Source organism: Sarcophilus harrisii, chromosome 1 (assembly GCF_902635505.1).
Source record: "Sarcophilus harrisii chromosome 1, mSarHar1.11, whole genome shotgun sequence".
Classification (NCBI taxonomy): domain Eukaryota; kingdom Metazoa; phylum Chordata; class Mammalia; order Dasyuromorphia; family Dasyuridae; genus Sarcophilus; species Sarcophilus harrisii.
In genome coordinates, this window is record NC_045426.1 from 654,800,318 (window position 1) to 654,820,710 (window position 20,393).

At 53.1% G+C, this 20,393-nt stretch overlaps 2 protein-coding genes across 4 annotated transcripts; one reads left to right on the top strand and one right to left on the bottom strand.

Moving 5' to 3' along the window:
* Positions 1-56: 56 nt before the first annotated feature.
* On the bottom strand, positions 57-8,175 carry MPND (MPN domain containing). 2 transcript variants are annotated; one of them, XM_031947829.1, is made up of 13 exons: positions 8,116-8,175; positions 7,489-7,751; positions 7,008-7,241; positions 5,691-5,862; positions 5,170-5,254; positions 4,877-4,973; positions 4,195-4,267; positions 4,029-4,105; positions 3,750-3,918; positions 3,564-3,634; positions 2,177-2,266; positions 1,868-1,960; positions 57-584 (listed from the first exon to the last, which is right to left on the bottom strand). In XM_031947829.1, the coding sequence occupies exons 1-13, from the start codon at positions 8,120-8,122 to the stop codon at positions 498-500; spliced, it is 1,518 nt and encodes a 505-aa protein (XP_031803689.1). In that variant the 5' UTR covers positions 8,123-8,175; the 3' UTR covers positions 57-497. The 2 variants fall into 2 exon arrangements, with proteins under 2 accessions (XP_031803689.1, XP_031803688.1); XM_031947828.1 differs by lacking the exon at positions 8,116-8,175 and having other exon boundaries at positions 7,489-8,064.
* A 338-nt stretch (positions 8,176-8,513) lies between these two features.
* STAP2 (signal transducing adaptor family member 2) lies at positions 8,514-19,900 on the top strand. Of its 2 annotated transcripts, none has more exons than XM_031947834.1 (14): positions 8,514-8,600; positions 14,126-14,197; positions 14,589-14,714; positions 14,801-14,849; positions 15,050-15,150; positions 15,988-16,122; positions 16,288-16,357; positions 16,603-16,705; positions 16,899-16,973; positions 18,463-18,642; positions 18,763-18,795; positions 19,288-19,380; positions 19,463-19,546; positions 19,639-19,900. In XM_031947834.1, exons 3-14 carry the CDS (start codon positions 14,632-14,634, stop codon positions 19,695-19,697), a joined length of 1,065 nt encoding a protein of 354 aa, XP_031803694.1. In that variant the 5' UTR covers positions 8,514-8,600; positions 14,126-14,197; positions 14,589-14,631; the 3' UTR covers positions 19,698-19,900. The 2 variants fall into 2 exon arrangements, with proteins under 2 accessions (XP_031803694.1, XP_031803693.1); XM_031947833.1 differs by lacking the exon at positions 8,514-8,600 and adding an exon at positions 11,039-12,498 and having other exon boundaries at positions 14,793-14,849.
* Positions 19,901-20,393: the final 493 nt, after the last annotated feature.

Genomic DNA, 20,393 nt, shown 5'->3' on the forward strand with positions numbered 1-20,393 from the left:
TCCTTGTAAGGAGACCCCCAGCCCTGGACTTGATTCAGAAATATTAGCCAAGAAGGTGATGTGATTTTTTTTTCCACTTTATTGTCTGAACGCTACCATTGCACAAATAAATTACACCTGAATGAATTGGCACAGCAATAACTGTGCCCCCCCCCTCCCCCCAAAACAAAACAAAACAAAAAAACAGCTACATCCTACAGTCCAGAGCCAACAGGGCAGGGGGAACAGAGACACTTGACATGCAACACAGCAAAGTAGAACTGGAGAAGACGTGGCATCCCCCCACCCCCCATCAGTAGCCACCTTCCCACCTTGAGAGCAATGGTCAGTAGTACAAAGCAGCTGGTCACCTCCATTAACAGCCAGCTCCTGCCTCAGAAGTTTATGTGGCACAGGGATGATCCCTGACCTGCCAGGGGCTGGCTGCCGTTGCACTGGGGGCATCAGCTTTTCTCCTGCCACCCTGTAATATATCAGTATCCAGAAGCTGTCTGGCTTCAGCTGCTGTTCTTAAGGAGACAGTAGACTTGTTCCAAGACATGGCACAGGCCCTGGTCCTTTGGTGTCCTGCTGGCCAAGGAAACCTAAAAAAAAAGCCCAGCAGTTATGTAACAGGGCCCAAAAAGTTCTTGAAAAGACCCATTCCCACCCCAAACTTTCTAGAGATACATCCCCAAGCCTAAGTAAGAAATTACCTTCCTTCTTCCCTCTCTCCTCTTCCTTCCTACTTTTTTCCTTCTTTCCCTCTTCTCTCTTTTCCTTCCTTCCCTCTGTTCATAGGGTATCATACCCTTACCAACAGAGGCTTTTAAAAGCATTTGCACCTCTCTACCCTCCCAAGATATGTGGGGTTTACTGGCTAGATTTCTCTTTAAGGACCAGGATTGGCCACAAATAGGTCCTAGGCCAAGCCCCATTTGGTCATTGTTTGGGTCTTGCTTGGCTCAGATTGAATGTAAATAGCATTGGACAGAAATGGAGGGTCTCTCCCCTCCACCCAGATTCATTCATTGATTTATTTAGATTTTTTGGACTAGAGGTAGAGATACCAAGCCTTCATCCCTGAATGGCTGCAGCCTCAATCAAACTGAGGCCCGTTGGAGACCTTAGCTTAAAAAGGCCCAGGTCTCCCACTGTATGCAGGGCCATCTCCAGTCCTCCTGTCTATATCTGGCCTGTGGACCCAGCTGACTCTGGAGGGGGCGGAGAGGCAGGGGACCTTGCCCAGACCTCCCTCACTGAAATCCAATTCACTTGCATGTCACGGCATCACCTCCCTGATGTTATAGTCGCCTTCAAGAAAGGACAAACACAAAAGCAGCAATTTTAACTGCTCCTCCCCAGTAATGAGTGTTTATATGGCACTTGAAATTTTTCAAAAGGCTTTCTGCATTTTGTCTTTTGAGCCTCACAACCTTGAAGACAAGTACTTCTCTGGTTTTATGAAGTTTTTAAGAAGACATCTATTCAAGTTTTATAAAGGAGGAAATTGAGGGACTTGTCTAGGATCCCCTAACTAATTAGTAACTGAGGCTGGATTTTCGACTCCAGATTCAGCAGTAGTGAGCAGTTCCAAAGTAATGGAAAAACAACTTGCAAATGCATGCCCTGGGTTTTGGTAAAAACTACAAGTTCTATCTTTGGAGTTTAGCTTCCCAATGTGAGAAGTACATAAATACTTCAAACATACTTGGGTCACAATCAAGTCCCTTATAAATGAACCATTAAGTTGTGTATCAGCTGATTGCTTGCTCTGGCCTCCAAGAAAGCCAGTCACCGAGTACTGTGGACAGGCCCGATTCCAGAGGCCGGTGTGACGCAGGGCCAGGGGTCTGCTGTGCGTGCTGGACTCCAGATTCTTTCTCACCTTCAGCTTGTCCAGGTAGGTTTGCTCTTGGTTCCACAGGTCTTGAAACTTGACCACATCTGGGGCTCCTTTGTAGAAGTCCACCAGCAGCATCTACATGGGGCAATAGGGATTGGGGGCAGGCAGTGAGTCAGCTCCTGGCCTAGGAGGGGCCCAGCCTTCCCAGGAATTCGAGCTCCAGTGCCAGCCTGGGACTCTGGGACCCGATGAACACTTCTTTCACGAGCTCCTCCATTCCTCCCCTCTCCACCCCATCTATCAGCCCCTGGGGTTCTAGTTATCAGATGTCCCCAGAGCCCACGGCCTCACCATCTCATGGAGGATGTCATTGGTCAGGAACCCATCCTGGACGTAAGTCATCTCTACCTCCATGGGGATGCCATAGTCATTGGGCCTTTGCTATAGGAAAGAGGAGACTGGGTCAGAAAGCTGCTAACCCCTCCATCCTCCTGCACCCACACTTTTCTGAAGAAGCTCACTAGCAGACTGGACAGTAAAACACATAGAGCAGGGGAGTTCAATGTGTGGATCTGAGTTTGTATCTCAGCCCTACTAGCTGTCAGTGCATGTGGGGCCCATTAGACCACGTGCTCCCTGAGGGAAGGAACCAGCTGCTTTTTGCCTCTGTACTCTCGGTGCTTAGCACGGTGCTTGGCTAAACTGCAGGGTCCCTGCCTTTAAGATCATCTCTTAAATCCTTAAGTCCTTTTCATTTTCCGAATGAAGTCTATAGGAGTGGAGCCAGGATTCATGTCCAAGTTCTCTGATTGTGAACCTCAAGCTGTGTGAGCTTGGCCAAGTCTCCTATTTGTCGGACTTCAGAGGAGCCGAGGCCAGGTGACCTCTCCAGCCCTCTCAGGTCTAACTCCCGTGAGCATGGAGCTCTTGGACTTAGTACGTGTGCTTGGAGCTCTCGATTCTAATGTTCCGTGTACTTGGAGCTCTTGGGTTGGATGGCTCAGTTCTTAATGTTCTGGGCGTGTGGAGCTCTTGGGTTGGATGTTCCGTGTGCTTGGAGCTCTCGGTTCTAATGTTCCGTGCGCGTGGAACTCTTGGTCAGATGTTCCATGCACTTGGCACTCTCGGGTCTGCCATTCTGTGCCCGTGGAGCTGTGGTGGCTGTTTCCCACCAGGAGCCGAGGGATCGGCGAAGCCAGGACCATTCAGCAAGAGATGTCCGTCCCCTTCCAGGGCCCCAGCATTCTCCAGGTTCTCCTGGGAGAAGGGCGGGTTCTGCATTGCAGACGGCTTTGCCCCCAGCCCCCTAATTATGGCCTGTATGGCTTTGGAGAGAAGTTAGCAGCTCTGTGCCCAAGGCCCAGGTTCTCGTGCGGACTCCAAGGCCCCTTGCACCGGGTGCTCTTTGGCTTATCAACGGCTCCTGCTCCTCTCACAATGGGGAGTTTCCGGAATGCCTTCCTCACCACGACCCTCTGCATGGAGACGGGCCAGCGACACTGACTGTCCCCATTAGATAAAGATGAGGGTCGCCTCTGGTCAGGGTCCAGTGATCCTGGCCCCACCCCTGTATCTGAGCCCATCCTCTGGCCACATCCCCCCTGCAGGGTGACCCCTGGGGAGCCCCAGAACTGCCAGGAGCTGCTTGGCTGAGGCACGGCCCACACTGTCCCTGGGGAATGCGGCTTTGTGCCCAGCACTCACCCCGGCCCTCCCCTCACAGAGAACCCCCACCTACCTCTGGGGGCGGCATGACCCAGAACGGAGAGATCTTGGACTCCGGCCCCTGGTTTCCAGAGTAATAAGGGGCTGAAAAAAGGAGGAGACGGGCTGGCACCCCCGGGGCTGCTGCAGGGGCCGGGCGGCCTGGGCGCCCTCAGCCTCCCCGCCCCGCCGGCCTGCGGCCCCTTGGGGCTGAGCTCACCGCACACCAGGGCGAGGCAGGGCTGGAAGCTGTTGCCGCTGCCCTGCAGCTTGAGCTGGTAGTCCATCTGGGCATCGATGTCCTGCAAGGAGGGCAGGGCCGGGCTGTAGGGGTGACTGTGGTACCAGCCCACCAGGGAGAGGCCCCGAAGGAACAGGCTCTGGCAGATCTGAAGGGAGGAAGGCAGAAGTCACACACAAGATTCTCGCCAACCATCGTCATGCCCGCTCCTACCCGTCAGTCACCAAACGGCACCCAAAGGTGCCGCTGCAGGCCCACCTCCTCCTCGATGGCAGCGGCCGTGTCGGCATCGCCCAGACGGCTCCTGCAGGGGAAGGCTCTCAGCACTGTCAGCACTGCCCGGGTGGGAGAAGAAGGGGTATCAGGGGGAGCTGAGAGCTCTGCCACGCCCTGCCTCCCCAGCCCTCCTGGCTCCAATACCCACGCTGGCTGTTGGTGTCCCAGCGACCTCCGAGGTAGCCCACGACCTCGCTCCTCGTCAAGTGGCTGTGGAAGTCCTGGGCCAGACGAAGGGGACAGGGAGGATCAGAGCAGCAGCCATGAGGAGCCCCCACCCCACAACCCAGTCCATCAGAGAAGGCCTTAGTCAAGTCCCCCAGCCACCAACTCTTTTTGGCCCACCCCCTGCAAAATCTGGGCAAAGGGAAGGACACCAGGTTCCTCCCCAAGCTGATTCTGTCTCTGGAGATTTCTCTGACCCCTCCCCCCCCAGGGCTTTGCCAGAAGCCGGAACTGTCTTGGGGAGAGGGAACACTCTGCACAACCGTCCCCCCATGAGTCCCCTGACCTAGCAGAGCCTGAGCTCCAGCTTCCGGAGTCTGTGGGACACATCCTGGCTACCTCCTCCCTTCCCCCCATGGCTTAGCACCCATGTCAGCTTACATATGTCTATTCACTGGGAACAGAGGAAGGAAGAAGGTCCAGAGAGATAGGAGAGGGAAGGGAGGAAGTCCAAGGGGCAGAGGAAGTCAGAAAGCTAAGGGGCTAAGAAAGAGGCAGCTCCAATGGGACAGGGAAGAGAGGCCTGGGGGACAGAAAGGGAGGAGAGGCTCAGAAATGAGGAAGGCCCAACAGAGCAGACTTGGGGAGGGGTGGGGGACACACACCAGTAAAAGCAGCACGTTGCTAGACACGGACACGTTGAAAGGCTGGAACTTGTTGATGGCTGTGAAGGATGTCACTTCTACCAGGGTGTGAGGATTCCTGCAGGCCCAGGAGCCCCCACAACCTCAGGCACAGATTCTTCCCTCCTTGGGGTACAGCAGAGAGGCCAGCCCCATGGAAAAAAGCCCCCACCCCATCCCCACCTCAAAGCCCTTCAGCCTCTGCCCAGGAGGTGCCCATGCTGAGAGCTTTGAGCCAATGATTTCCTTGCCAGGAGCAGAGTAGCAGGACTAACCTGGCCAAATCCCGGCTGCCCAGGGTGCAGTATCGGACTGGCACCCGGCCCTTGTTCTCCAGCCGCTTCCCAGGGGGTCCAGCCTCTATGAAGGAAAATGTGGAGGTGGGGAAAGGAAAGAACCAGCCTTTGCCATGTCCCTATTCCTAAAACCCCATTCACTGGGAAATGGACAGAGAATAAAACTAAGGAAAATCAGGCACAGGGTGGGAGAGGAAAAGAAATCAGAGCATGAGATGTGGGGAAAATGCAGATTTTTGCAGACTGCATGACAACAATTTTTTAAAATTACGTGAATGCCTCATTTCTACAGAATACCACTTATATCCCACCCCATGGCTTTTCCCAGCCAGTCTTTCCTTTGGCCCTTACCATGCCACAATAGGAGGGAGAAAGGGTGGGAATAATTACATATGGGGAAACTGAGGCTCAGGGATGGGATGAGATCTGCCTACAGCCACATTGAGTTAGAGCCAGAGCCTCACTCCCAGCTCAGGTTTCTTGCCAGTGCTTAGAGGTACCTGGGTTGGGAGACTCTGTCAGGGCTTTTCCCAACTGCTTCCTGCCCTTTTCTTCCAAGAGCATGGGGGCTGAGGTGGAAGCCGGGGTCAGCATCTTCCCTTCCCGAGTCACTGCTGCTTCTTCTTCTTCTTCCTCTAACAGTTCTTCCTCCTCACCCTCACTGACCAGACTCTAAGTAGGCAGAAATAAACAGAGAATGGTCACTTAGGCAGTCCAGAGCCAGTCCTGGAGGCCTAAAGAGAAATTACAATGGGTTAGGACTCTGAATCCCAGGTCTGTTCCTTACTACCTATGTGGTTTGGGGGAAGGTCCTCAGTCTTTCTGGGCCTCAGTTCCCCATCTGCAAAAATGACAGCTGACCTAGATCAAGGTCTCAACCTGGGGTCTAAGAACTTGTTATAAGAAATATTTTGATAATTTTTTCAGTGTGATTTATTTCCTTTGTAATCCTGTATGTTTTACTTTATGCATTTAAAAACAGTATTTCAAGAAAGAGTCCATCAATAAGTTACACCATTCTGCAAAAGGGGCCCAAGACAAAAAATATTAAGAGCCTTGGACTACAACCAGAAATTCTATTATCCTAGTGTCCCCTGCTGGCTACAATAAGCAATGACTACAAGGGGCCTATGGCAATGGAACCAGTGCCATTTCTCCTGCTCTTTCCCTGGGGTCCTGGCTCCTGCCTAGGTCTCCAAAAGCATTTTCCCAAATAATCCTAACCCATCACTTTTCTGTGGCCCTCCAAGTTTTCCAGAGCACTTTTCTCACAAAAACTACATGGAGTCAGTAATTCAAGAATTAGTTTATAGATGAGAATATCATTTTCCAGATCAGGAAACCAAAGCCCACAAAAGTTTACCCAATATGTGTCACAGCTGAGATCTGAACCCAGTTTCAGTGTCTTCTTTCCTTTCCCTACTGTCACATTTCTAATCCACTCACTCATTTATGGCTTTCACTCCTCCCATGTTGCCATTCTCAAACGTTCAAAGTCCAAAGACTTCAATTATCTGGACCCAGCCTCCCTCTGTAATCTCGTTTCCCTCCCCTATCCTGTAGTTCCCTTAGTCCTAGATGTCCAGGACTTTACCTAACCTCTCATCTCTATACCTTTACCTAGGCCATTCTTTACTTTCCATCTCCATTCCTTAGGTCCACCTTTTAAGAGGTCTGACTTGACCAAGCTCAGATACACGGACTCTCTCCCACCTCTGATACAGTCAGCACCCTACTTTGTTCCCAGAAGCTGATCCATGTTGGGGGGTGATGGGGGGAGCCCTTCACCTCCCGCCTCGCCCCCATCTCAATCTCACCTCCTCTGCGGCAGAGGGAGCGTTGGGCTGGTGCCGCTTCAGCCAAGTGGCCTTGTACTGGTCCAACTTCTGACCCTTGTACTTGACCGAGGCCCAACCACAGCCCGACTTCTTGGCGGGGTTCACCAGCTTCTTGCAGTAAGTGGCCCAAGCACTGGGCGAGTTGAACACCTGGCCAGTCTCCTGCCAGGTGATCTTCCCGTCCGGCAACAGGTCCCCAATGAACTTCTTCCCCTAGGATGGGAAGGGTGGGGAAGCGGGCGGGAGGAAGGGGCAAGCCGAGAATAAGGGCAAACGCAGGGACGGGACGGGCCAGCCCCCAAAGGCAGCCCCGCGGTGACAGGACAGGATACAGAAGGGGGGAGGGCGCCTCAGAACCCAGAGGATGGCCCATGGGCGGTGGGAGGGCCCTTGGAACCCGGACACCTAACTGCCCTGCCCACCCCCCCTCATTTTACGGGCCGGGAGGGCGGGCTCTCACCAGGTAGTAGATGGAGAGGACCCCGGCCCCCGGCTCGATGAGGGCATCTTTGAGCAGCACCCGCAGGGTGATTCCGCGCCGGGTCAGCACGCAGCCGCGCCCGCCCCCTGCCGTCCCCGCGGCGCCGCCGCCCGGGCCGCAGCCGGGGGCTGCCTTCTCCGAGTCATCGGGGGTCTCGGGGCCCGGCTCGGGCTCCTCCTCTTCCTCCTCCAGCGCCTCCTCCCCGGCGAGGCCGGCCCCAGCAGGGGACTGCGGATCCAGGGCTAGGGACACGGAAAGGCGGGAGGGAGCAGAGTGGGCACGGGAGCCGGGGCACGGTGGCGAGGGCCCGGGGCGCTTGGGGCGGGCGGGGACGCGGGACCGAGGCATGGGGCCGGGCTAGGCCGGGGGCGGGGGCGGGGGAGCCGGGGATGCTCGCAAAGATCTAGGCCGGGCCCGCGGGGAGGGGAGGGGAGGGGAGGGGCTCGGAAGCCGCCGGGATGGAGAGGGACGGGCTGGGGCTCGCGGGGATCCAGGACAAGCGGCGAGAAGCGGGGAGGGGGCCGGGCTTGGGCAGGTGGGGCGCGCGGGGCGGGCCCAGCTCCGCACGCCCCTTTCCGGCCCCTGCTCCAGCCCCCGCCTGGGTACCTGCCATGGCCCGGCCCGGCCCGGCCCGGCCCCTGCGCTCCGCCTCCGCGCGCCCGGCTCCGGCCGCGCGCCGGCTCCGGCCGCTTCCTTCCCGGTGCGTGACGCTGCTCCGTGTGTCCCCGCCCCGGACCCCGCGCCCGGCCGGAGCGAGGAGGCGGGGAGGAGGGCTCAGGGTGACGGCGCCGCTGCCCCTCTCCCCCCCACCCCGGCGCCCGTCCGAGGGGCTTCCGCCGGAGAAGAGGGGACACTGAGGCGCAGCCTGGGCCCGGCGAGGCGAGGGACCGCAGAGAGAGCGCGAGCTTGGGGCAGGCCCCTCCGCCCCTCACACGCTGCCCCGACCTCGGAGCGCGAGGCAGGGCAGGAGTTGCGAGGGGTCCTCCCTGCCTCCCAGCCCCCGCCTCCTCCCACCCGGAGACCCGGAGTTCCCTCGCGCTGATTGGTCCCGGAGCCGCGGCCACCTGCCAATCGTGGCAGAAAGCCTTCAGGTACGGCCCCGTCACTGATAGAAAGCGTCTCCCTTCTCGACCAATCACTAGCATCCACAGACCTCAAGCAGCCCAACAACAGGAGCTTCTGGACCGCCCTAGCCAATCAGCAGCCACTCCACTTCCCCGTCCCGCCAATTGGGGCTCGAGGCAGGACCTAGTTGTTGAGCGTTTGACACCTTTCCGGCTCACGTGGCCCTGATGTTGGGCCCTCCCAGGTGTTTGGAAGGCCTCCAGAGCCCTTTCTGTCTCCAGCCGTTCTGCATTTCCCACACTTAGCCCTGCACAGTCCGGCTCACTCCTGCTCATTGTTCCTGTGACCTCGGGCAGAGAACAGGAGTCCCCTGCCCAAGTGTATTAGGTTCCTTGTCATTCCTACTCCCGTTGCTCCCCCCCCGGGGGGGGGGGGGGGGTGACCTGAAGCACCACATCACAGCATCAGTCGGGAGCGCGAGTTTGAGGGAAAAGTGACCTGAAGCACCACATCACAGCATCCCGACCCGGAAGTGCCCAGGGGCCGTAGCCCCGAGCTCCCCGTTCCCTCCGATTCCCGCCTCCTGTGTCTTGTCCCAGGGCTCATCTCCCGCCCTCGCGATTCAGCTTCTTTTCTTTTTTTTAAATTTAATAGCCTTTTATTTACAGGTTATATGTATGGGTAACGTGTGCTATTACAGCTTTTTACAATAGAAGTTTCTAGGTTGCCAATCCTGGTCAAAGTGCCATGATAAATTCCCAAAGGAAGTGATGCTAGAGGTTTCTGCAGAAGTTTTACAGCTGTCTCTGGATTTATTTATTTATTTTTTTTTGCTCTAGATTTTGAGCATTTCTCATTCTCTCTTGTACCATAATCATTTTCACGGGTCTTGCTTCTCATTAGAATGGGGATACAAGTACAAGCAAATAAGAGTCCCTATACTCAAGGAATTTACAAAGAAGAGTATAGAAAGAGCTGGAGAGGGCTCCCAGCAGCACTGGGGATACATCAAATGCAAGGTTTTGAAGGCTGGGACCCGAGTCAAATAAGGCAACGCTCACCTGTTGAGCCAGCGGCCCTATAAACTAAGAATTGGGATTATAGGATTCCAGCTTGATTGATCTCTACCAGGAGAACTTCTTGTGACCTCTGGAAGACTCAAAGATAGGACAGCTAATGCATCCAAAAAATCAGAACAAAGCAAAACTTCTTAACAAGCTAGAGAAGTGTGCTAAATCTACAAGAAATTCAGTAGAAACCAATGTGAAGACCATATTTGGGTTCGAAAAAATCAATTGCACAAATAACACTATGAAAGAGACAACATGGTTAGCAATTTATGTGAATAGGATCTGAGGTTTTTAGTGGACTGAAAGGACCTTATTCATCAACAATTTTGCATAATTGCTTAAAGAGGTAATGTAATGTCATTCATAGAAGCATAAAATCCCCATCAGAGGAGGATATAGTTCTGGCGCCCTGCCTTGGCCGGACCGCACATAGGCTATTACATTCATTTTAGAGTGCTACATTTGAGGAAGAGACAGAATATTGAGGAAACTATGGTTTATTCAGAGGAGGATAGGGGGGCTCTAGACTATAACATGTGAGGACCAATCGAAATTTTAAAACATTTTTAAAATGAAAAAAAAAAAAGTGGATGTGATAAATGCGTTCAAAAATGTGAAGAGCTATCATGGAGAAGAAATATTGGAAACGTTCTGTTTGTCCCTAGAGGACAGAACTGGAAGCAATGAGGGCTATAAAAACAACTCACATTTGTGAACCTAAACATTAGGTTTGTAAAGTGCCATCTTATTGAAAGAAAGATTCTGGCCCAATGTTTAGCTATAACAATTACAAAATGAAATGGGGCTGCCTTATGTTGGAGGGAGTTTCCTACCCCTTAAAGACTTCAAACAAAGATTAGATAACCACTAAACTTCGATGATGATGTAGGGATTCTTACTGGATTGGAAGTCTGCTGAGTTCTCTTCCAAATCAATGATTTAGACAATCCTGTCAACATTTGTTAAGCCCTCTACTTATTACGTGGCATGAATTCATGTATATATATTATATCTTCTAACTATTAATAGAATTGGCCAACATTGGGTGTAGGGATTTTGATGGATTGCTGGGATTAAATGACAGGTGAGTTTGAGCTTTAACGCTTTCTTATTGGTGGCTGCTTTTAGGCCTACAATGATTTGTGTATATTTCATTATCCTCTAAGTAAGTTTGTTTACGTATCAAAAGAGTTGTCCCCCCCTTTGGGTAGCACTTAAATTTAAGTTACATTTGTTAGTACTTGAATTAAATTTAAAGTTGAACTTAAATTTGTTTTTTGGACAACAGCTATCATTAAGTTTGATAGGCTTTTCACCCCTACATATATATGTATGTATATGTATATAAGAATATGAAGAAAGGCCAAAAAAAAAAAAAAAAGCCCCTGCCCTCAAGGAACAGTTTAACAGCAGAGACAACACCCCCCAAAATACATTTAAACAAGCTCTCCCTCCTTTCTTCCCTTCACCCCAGGATAAATTTGAAATGATCAAAAGAGGGAAGACACTAGGATTAAGGGGGACCAGAAAAGATTCCTGTGAAAGATAGGATTTTAGTTGAGACTTGTTTAGCCAAAGAATCAAGGAGATGGGGATGAGGAGGGAGAAAATTCAAGGCAGGGGGAAACAGCCAAAGAAAATGCTCCAAGTTGGTAGATCAAGCCTTTTATTCAAAGAATGGTAAAGAGGCCAGTGTCATTAGATCAAAGAATACATGGAAAAGAGTAGGGTGTAAGAAGACAGGAAAGGTAGGAAGGCACCAGGTTATGAAGGGCTTTTAAGGCCAAATGGAGGATTTTATATCTCCTGGAATAACAGGGAGTTTTTGAAGTTTGTCAAATGGTAATGGTGGTAGGAAATATTCTTGCACTTTAGGAGGATCATTTGACAAACAACTTAAGGGTGGAGTGGAGTGGAGAGAGACTTTAGGCATAAAGAACAATCCAAAGGCTCTTGCAATCACCCAGGTAGGAGCTGGTGTGGGCCTGACACTCCTTGGCAGGAGGATGAGAGGGGAGAAGGTATATACAAGAGATGGGCTATGGGGAGGAGGGTGAAAGAGCCAGAGGATGACTCCGAGGTTGGATGGCTGGGAGGATGTCAGTATGTTGGATGGTAATTAAGAAGCAGGAAGAGATGGAAAGATTAGTGACTTTGGTTTTGCACATAATTGAGTTTAAGATTTCTATGTGACATTAAAACTCCCAATAGGCAGGTGAGAATGATAATGGAGAGCAGGAGGGTGGTTAGGGCTAAATAAAAGTCCTGAGAGTCATTTGTATAAGGATGTCACTGGAGCTGATGAGAGCACCAAGTGAAATAGTGCAGAGGGAGAAGAGGATCCAGGACCTTGAGTGATACTCATAGTCAGTGGGTGTGACCTGAATGAAGAGCAGGTTCTTTAAAGAAGTGTAAAAAGGAGAGGTTTGACTGGTAAGAGGGGAATCAAAAAAAAGCATTGCCCCTAGAGAAGAGAGTGATAAGGACAGGGCAGCTCGGACGTTTTCTGTTCTAAGCCCTTTTTAGTTCACAGAGCAGGAGAAGCAGAAAAGTTGCCAATGATCCCCGGTACCTGCGATTCCACACCCAATCACTTCTGGGAAGGGAGGGAGGAAGGGAGGGCCCTGGGTCACCCGGGGCAGAGGGAGAGGAAATTCCCTTTCGAACCTGTTCCTCTGCTTCCTGCTCCTGTTGTCTGGGAGCTGCCCGGCTCCTGGGCTCTGGGATCCCTGGCCCCTTCCTTCTCACAGCCATGGCCACCGCCCCAGGACTGCCCAGGGTCCCGAAATCCAAGCCATCCCTCCCCTCTCACTACTATGAGGGTTTCCTGGAGAAGAAGGGACCAAAAGACAGGGTAAGGTTAACGGGATGGGCATCAAGAGGGCTAGGATTGGGAGTTCTGCATCGGGAGTGAGGAGCTTTGGGATCCAGTTCCCAGTTCTGTCACTAATTCTCTGAGTGAGCCTTCTGTCTCAGCCTTTGTTTCTTTGTCAACCAAGGAGGTTGAACTAGATGGATCTCTAGCATTCCTTCTAGGACATTCTCTGTTCTAAAAACCCCTTTTCGCTGTGACAGACCCATTCAGGGCAATGGGGTTAATGGAGCTCTATATAGCCAGGCTCCAGAGCAATGGACTGTGGTGCCAGGAAAGTCTTGTCTAAGAGAATCTGTCTCTGACTCTTCCTTCTCTTTGTCTGTTTTTCTCCTATCTCTGTCTCTTTTTCCACCTTTCACTGTTTCTCCTTTTTATCTTTTTTCTTCTTTGTCTCTTCCCTCCGTTTCTCCCTCCTATTTCTGTATCTTTCTCTCCTATCTCTGTTTCTCATTCTTTTTTCTCTCTTTCTCTCCTCTCTCTCCTTCTGTCTCTCTTTTTCCATCTTTCACTGTTTCTCCCTTCTCCTGTCTCTCTTTTCTTCCTTTCTCTGTTTCTGTCTCTTTCCTTTCTATCTGTCTCTATCTTTCCCTCCTATTTCTGTTTCTCATTCCCTCTGTCTTTCTCTCCTTCTGTCTCCTTCCTCTTTTTCCATCTTTTATTGTTTGTACCTTCTATTTCTGTCTTTCCTGTTTTTCTCTTTCCCTCCTGTCTCTTTTCCTCTTCTCTCTTTTCCTTCTCTCTTTCTCCCTTTCCCTTCTCTCTCTTTCCCTCCTCTTTCTCTTTCCTTCTCTCTTTCTCCCTTTCCCTTCTCTTTCTTTCCCTCCTCCATCTCTTTTCTTTTTCTCTGTCTTTTTCCCTCCTCCTCTCTGTCTCTGTCTTCAAGCTTTTCTGCAGATAGAAAAGGGAAGTTGTTGAGGACAGGAACCCCTGCTCTCCTGATCATGAGCTGTTTGCTGCACTAAGAAAGGGTGGAAGGATATCAGGACCTTGGGAGGGGGGTGTGTGTGTGTGTGTGTGGACTCTTAGCATACCCATATAGCAAATAGGAATATGTAAGTTTAAGGAGAGGAGATCGGAAACTGTGACTTGGGAGCCTTTGAATCCACTTCCCAGTTCTTTCCTGTTATACTGTGGGACCCTTCTCCTGTCAGAGCCTTATTTTCCTCCTCTAGCAAACAGAGGAATTAAACTAGGTAATCCCTAGAATTCCTCCAGAAGATTCTCTGTTCTGAGGACCTTTTTAGGGTCACGGAGCTTAATGTAGTCTATCTAACTCTGAGATTAGGTAAATCTGTGATCTTAACATGGTTCTTAACATTAACTGATGAAGCCATAATGACCACTTTGTGGACTGAATGAAGCAGTGCCTTTAGCATGGTCTCCATATAATCTGTTGGAGCCATGACTTCCAAATCTGGTTCCCTTGGGTAATCAAAGCATTTGCCAGCCCACATATGACTTCAACATAAAGTCTAGAGAGTTCCTCATCTGTGAGTGGATAGAAGATGCCAAGAGCAAGAGGAGGCCAATGGGGCAACCTGAAGCAAGAAGGGGCTTTCTTCTTATCTCCTTTTCTCATGTTTGTCTCTCCCTCTTTCCTCCTCAGGACTATAAAAAGTTCTGGGCTGGCCTCCAGGGTCTCACTATCTTTCTCTACAACAGCAACAGGGAACCCCAGGTAAGGAAGAAGGGATGAAACATCCCAAACTTTTTTCAAACACACACAATGGTTCCTTCTACATACCCATCTCTCATTTATTCACAGCTGGTTTGGGCAAGACCTTTTCCTAACTCTTGGTGGGAAAAATTTAAGGTTTGGACCAAACTAGACCTTGTCTGATTCTAGCTCTTCCACTTAGTAGCAATGTGTCTTTTGATATATCCCTTGCCTGGGTCTCAGTTCCCCTTTTTGTAAAATGATTATAAACCTCCCTCTCTTTGAGTCTGTGATTTAATCCAGGAGGATAGAGCATTTCAGAAAGTGTAGTTCTGGGAACAGGGTGGGTCCCCAGAAATATAGCCCCTTCTCCCACAGAAAGGGAGGATTAAGATCCTGGCATTCCCTGCAGTATGTGGAGAAGGTGGACCTGAGCAACTTTTTGGCACTGACAGATGAGCCCCCAAAGGGCAGCTGCACTAAGGACCCAGGCACTCACTTCTGCCTGTCATTGGAAGGTCAGGAGATCAGATTCAAGGTAAAGGCTTCCTGGGGCTGGAATTGGGAAGGGGACACAGCCCCTGGCCACCAGCCCCCTCCTAGTTCCTATTTGTAGGTGGACAGCCTGGAGTCTCGGGAGATGTGGAAGGGTTTCATCATGACAGTGGTGGAGGTAAGACTCCCCCGTTCCCTTCCAGTATCCCTCCCTTCCAGGATTGGAAGGGCCCAGCTCCAGCCTCTTCCTCTGCCTCCCACAAGAAGACAGTCCCAGAACAAAATCTATCTGGGGCTGGCACCTCTGTAGGGTGGCCCAGCTAGAGGGAGGGGAGGTAGGAAAGCAGCCCAATAAGCTGACACTGAATTGAATTGCAGCTGAAGGTCCCGTCCAACCTGACCCTGCTGCCGGGACACAAGTACATGATGGCTGAGGCCCTGTCCAAGGAAAAGGATCGCCGGGCCCAGGAGAAGCCCTCGTGAGTCTCCTGCCTGCAGGGCTCAGCCTCCTTGCCCAGGAGGCAGCCGGGGTCCAGGTTGGAAGGTGCTAGGGGACCAAAGAGAAGTGAAAGTCGGAGGCAAGCAAGAGTTAAGGGCACAAAGGTTATGGGTAGAGGGACTTAGTCCTGGACTGGGCTCCTGTCCAGAAGCTAAATCACGAGGAGGGGAATGTGGTTAACAGCAGCAGGGAGGGCCAAGCCAGAACTGGGAGCCAGAGCCCTGGGAGCCCTGGGGTTCTTGTGCCAGCTCCAGCGCTGCCTCTATGGGGCCTGGGCGGATCCTTCACTTTGGAGGTACACTTTTCCCCATCTGCAAGAGGAGGGGGGTGGATTTTTTGAATCAGACTGTGAGGAGCGAGGGGGAATCCTTTCTCTGTGTAAAGCCCCGTGTGGATTTGGGAGGGGGGGGAGCCGGCCTGAGGATTATGGGGGGGGGGGTCAGACAAGCCTGGGGCTGGGGGCGGGGCTCAGAATTAGGGCTGTGGGGTTTACCGCGCGGAGACTGGGCTTGATTGCAGCTGTGGGCAGCTCAGAGGCCACCTCGTTTCAGAGTCAGGTTCCTATCCAGCCTCAGTCACTGAGCTGTGACTTAATTGCCTCAATGCTCTCGTCTGTAAAATGGGGATCACAATAGCGCCCCTTCCCGGAATTGTGAGTTTCGAACGGAATGATACGTGCCAAGTGCTTTGCAAATCTTAACGCGCTGTTACAACGCCTAGCCATGGTTTTATGAAATGGCTTGCCTCGGCTCCCCCAGGTGGGACGGGGACTCAGGGCTGGGCGGGGAGGTGACCGATTTCCCCCCACCCCAAAAAGCTGCTTTCTGAACGTGAGCCGGGTGGAGGCGCAGCTGCTCCTGGAGAGGTCCCCGGACTGCGGGAACATGATTCTGCGGCCCGGGAGCGACCGCTCAGGAGGCTTCTCCATCACCACCCTCCAGACGCTCAACGGGTAAGCTGGGGCAGGGGGCGGGGCCGAGCCTGTCCATCCCGTCAGCCCTCCAACAAGGCGCCAATGGGAGCAGGAGGCGGAGCCGGAGGGCGGCCCCGGGAGGGGGCGGGAGGGATGGAGCGGGCAGGCTCAGTGAGGCGGGGGCGCGTGCTGCTGCTCTTGCAGGGCCGAGGTGGTGAGACACTACAAGGTGAAGCGCGAGAGCCTCGGCTACGTCATCGACGTGGAGGAGCCGGTGAGGGGGGAGCCACGTCTGGGGGCGGGGCTATGAGGGCGGAGCCTGGGGAGCTGATAAACGCTAACCGGACGGAGAGGGCCCTGTGGGCGGGGCTTAGCTGTGAGTGGGGCGGAGCCGGGAGCATATTACGCGCTCAAGGGCGGGGTCTTGGGTTCTTTCCCCGGGAAATTCTCGGGATGTCCCATCTTCTCCAAGGTGTTGGAAGGATGGGCTGCCGCCCCTGACTCCTTCTCTTCTCCCAGGTCTCCTGCGCTTCTCTCCATGACGTAGTGAACTACTTTGTCTCCAACACCAAGGGGGCTCTGGTGCCCTTCTACCCAGACGAAGACTATGAGAAGGTCTTGGGTAGGTCTTGGCTCCCGAGCCGGTGAGGTCCCCTGGGGCTGGGCTTCTCGTGGTCCCGAAGCTCGCCCTCGTTAAGAGGGTAGCCCCATGCTGCGCCCCGCCCCCGGGGCTGCCCCCTCCTTCCTGTGCCGAGCTGGCTCTGACCCGGCTCCCCCTCCTCCTCTGGGCTCTCCGGCCCCTTCCTCTGTTCTAGGGTTTGTGGAGGCCAACCAGGAGAACGGAGAGAACGCATGGACAGTGCCCAAGCCTCCGGTCCCGCGGGTGCCAGGTGAAGCCCCCTTCCCCTTCTCCCCCCGCACAAGGTGGGAACACTTCCCGCCACTGCCACTCGCCCCTCCGGCACCGGCACTTTCCCAAACTTCGTCCTTGACTCCACGGTCGGGGTTATCATCTCCGCTTTCCAAGCGGGTAAGAGAAAGCGCGCAAAACCGGAGGGGAGGCCGGAGTCCGGGGCTTCCTAGAGCCAAGGATTTCCCAAGGAGATCCCCGCGCGGATCAGCGCCTGCCCCCTCTCTTACACTCCCCCGCGGTAGCAAGCTGGCAGCCACGGTAGAAGCAAAGGGAAGCGAGAGTTCGGGGGCTCTGTGCCTCTTCCTTCCCGTGTGACCCTCCCCGGGCTGCTGTAAGGAGGAGAGGCCGCACACGATGCCCGCTGCGGCCGTTCTTGCCCCGTCTTTATGATTCCATGCACAGAACACACACGACATGAGCACACGCGCGTGGATACAAGCATTCATTCCTTCATTTAAATACATTTGTTCACACTTACTGAGAACAGACCCTTGGGGTGGGTTACAATCATGACGACCATAAGCCCCCCCTCCAGGAGCTGAGCTTGGGAACAAGACACAATTACAGTGGGAATCACAACATGAGGAGACATCTATCAGAATCACATTTTGGGGGTAGAGGCTCAGAAGAGGGAGATGTTACCTTTCTGGCAGCTGGAGGAAGATTTGAAAAGAGGCATTTAAGAGCCCCATAGACTTGAATGCTGTTCTCGGAGTCAGGAGAACCGAGTTCCAATCCCACCTTATTAGTTAGGTGTGACCAGGGGCAAACGGTTTCCTCCTCAGTAAAAATACAGCCAATGCGTGCTACTTAGCTCCACCTGTCTGTTAGGATTTTGACAAAAGTGTTCGGTAAATCTTGAAGCACTACGGACATGGGAGCTGCTGTTTACACATCCCTAGAACGTACTTACATACAAATGTGAACGTACATTTGTGCATGCGCACATAGACACGTGTGTGTCAACAGGCAGCTCGGTTCAGCAGAAAGGGCCTTGGAATAGGAATTAGGCTGGGGTTTAAGTCTTAACTTCATTTTAAAGCTGTGACTCTGGGTAACTTAACTTTCCTTCCCTGAGCCTCTATTTCCTCAACCATAGAATGGGGAATAATAGTTTGTCTTACCTCTTTTACAGAGGGAAGAAAGAACTTTGGAAGTCGTGCAGCTGATAATATAGTAAACTAGGATTAGGTATGCAAGGATACACAGGTGCTTACACATGAATACACACATGAACATGGGCACACACAGAAAGACTCATGGGAGTGTGGGAAAATAGAAAAAACCTGTTGGAATCAAAGATTCTAGTCCTGCATTCAATTCTTTGCCCTGACACTAGCCATTTTCCCTAGGTCTGTTTCCTTCTCTGTAAGTGAGGTGATTTCTATGGGCCCTTCTAGCCTGGACCATTCTGAGATTTTTCTACATGTGGCTAAAAAAGACAGTTGCCCCTTCTTTCATCTTAGGTACATCTCATCCTCTGGGTCCTTCTCTCTCTGGAGGAGAAGCTCAACAGATCCAGCAGCTGCCTGGCCTGGGCAAGCCCCCCTGGTTGCCCACACCTGTGCCACCCGTGCCTGCTCAGGATGAGAACTACATTATCCCTATCAGTGATGAGCCCACCACCCAATATGTGAATGAAGATGGTGAGGGCTCCTGAGCAGTGAGCTGGGGGGCAGGGAAAGGGGCCAACTGTGGGGACATCTCAACTAACTCCAACCTCTCCTTCCATTTCATGGTCCTGGCCATCCTGCATCCTCCCACAGAAATGGCCCAGCTCTGCCGCCTGAAGGCTCCTGGTGAGAAGGAACTGCTGTCCTGGGCAAGGCTGGGGGAGGGGTCAAGGAAAAGGGTGGGGGACCAGGGCTATCTCCTCTCCCCCCTCCCTGTCCTCTTCTGCTGCCTCTGACCTTCCAAAGCTGCTGGACGTCCATGAGCCCTGGCTGGAGCCCGCCACTGAGGAGCCACCTCTGCTCTCGGCCTAGAAATTGGGGACAATTGGGCTTCCCTCCTCTCTGTCACGATGGAAGCTCCAGACTTGTGAGGTTTAATCACCGATGTCACCAGTTATTATAGAGCTGGTCGGATGGTACAATTGAAAAAGCCCTGAATGCCGAGTCAAGGGACGCAGCCTGGAATCCCAGCTTGGCAGCTCACTCCATGGAGACCCTGGGCAAGACCTCTTCCCCTTTCCAGCCTCAGTTTCCCCATCTGTTCCCCTCAGAGTCTGCAAGGTCTGTTCTTGGGCTAAATAACATGATGACTTCTGTTCTCCCTCCCCCCCCCCCCAGCACTGCCCCAATGCCTGCTGGCTGGCCCTAAACCCAAGAAACCAGGGAAGCCACTGCCCAAAGTGCCTCCTGTGCCCAACAAGACCAAGACAGGTAGGGCTCCGTCCCTCTCACATGTGACCCCCAGCACGCTGGGCCCACAGAACCCTCAACTGCCTCTCCCTATCCTTCCCAGAGCCCAGAGGCCTCTGTGGGCCCAGGAAAGCTGCCCCCGCCTCTTCCCAGCCCAAGGTTCCTTTTGGCCCGTCTATCTCCACAGGTGAGGGGCAGGGGATGGGGGTGGGAGGAGCCAAACTGGGGGGGGGTGGAAGAGAGACAAAGCCAACTGTACCGTCCTTTTTTGATGGGCAGATATTACTGAGGAACTGGAAAGGAAGCTGCAGCAGAGAAGAGCCAACCTGGAGAAGTGACAGCTGCCAGACACCTGGACGGGCCCTCGGACCAGTGGGGGCAGGCCCTCCTCTGGGCCCTGACTCCAGGGGATGCTGCCCAAGACGCCTCTTCCCCCTTTTACTCCTTCCAGTTTTAGCCCTTTAGTAGGGGGGCACATCTGGAGCCCCACCTCCTCTAGGGACACCTCCCCCATATGGATATTAAAGCTAAAGAAAAGAAACAGACAATGGTCGTGCAAAGGGGGTGTCTGGAGGTGGGGAACGGGGCCACAGCCCAGGAGCAGAGCCCAGGGCCTTAGAAAGCTGCTTGGGCAGAGCAGAGCCACGAGGGGCCCTTAGAACACCCAATACAGATTATGTTGAGTTGGCAGGGGCCTGAGAGCCCAGGCTGTCACCGCTGTGAGGGCCCCAAAGCACAGACCGTGGAGTGGCAAAGCGAGGAGGGAGCTTTGGAGTCCTCTGGGCCCCAACTGACCAATAAGGAAACCGAGGCATAGAGGGAGAGTGACACAATGGGTCAGCAGCAGTTTTGTTTCTGCTTGGGGCAGTGGGCTGAGACACCCAGAGGCCTGGGCTCTGCTCCCGGCTGTGGCCCCTAGGCTTGTCTCCAGCAGTCTGGGGCTTACAGCCAGGGCTCCCCGGCTTCTTCCCACACACCCAGCTTTAGGCAGGCAGGAGTTTGGACTCTTGAGGCCCCCTGAGTCCTCACCCCAG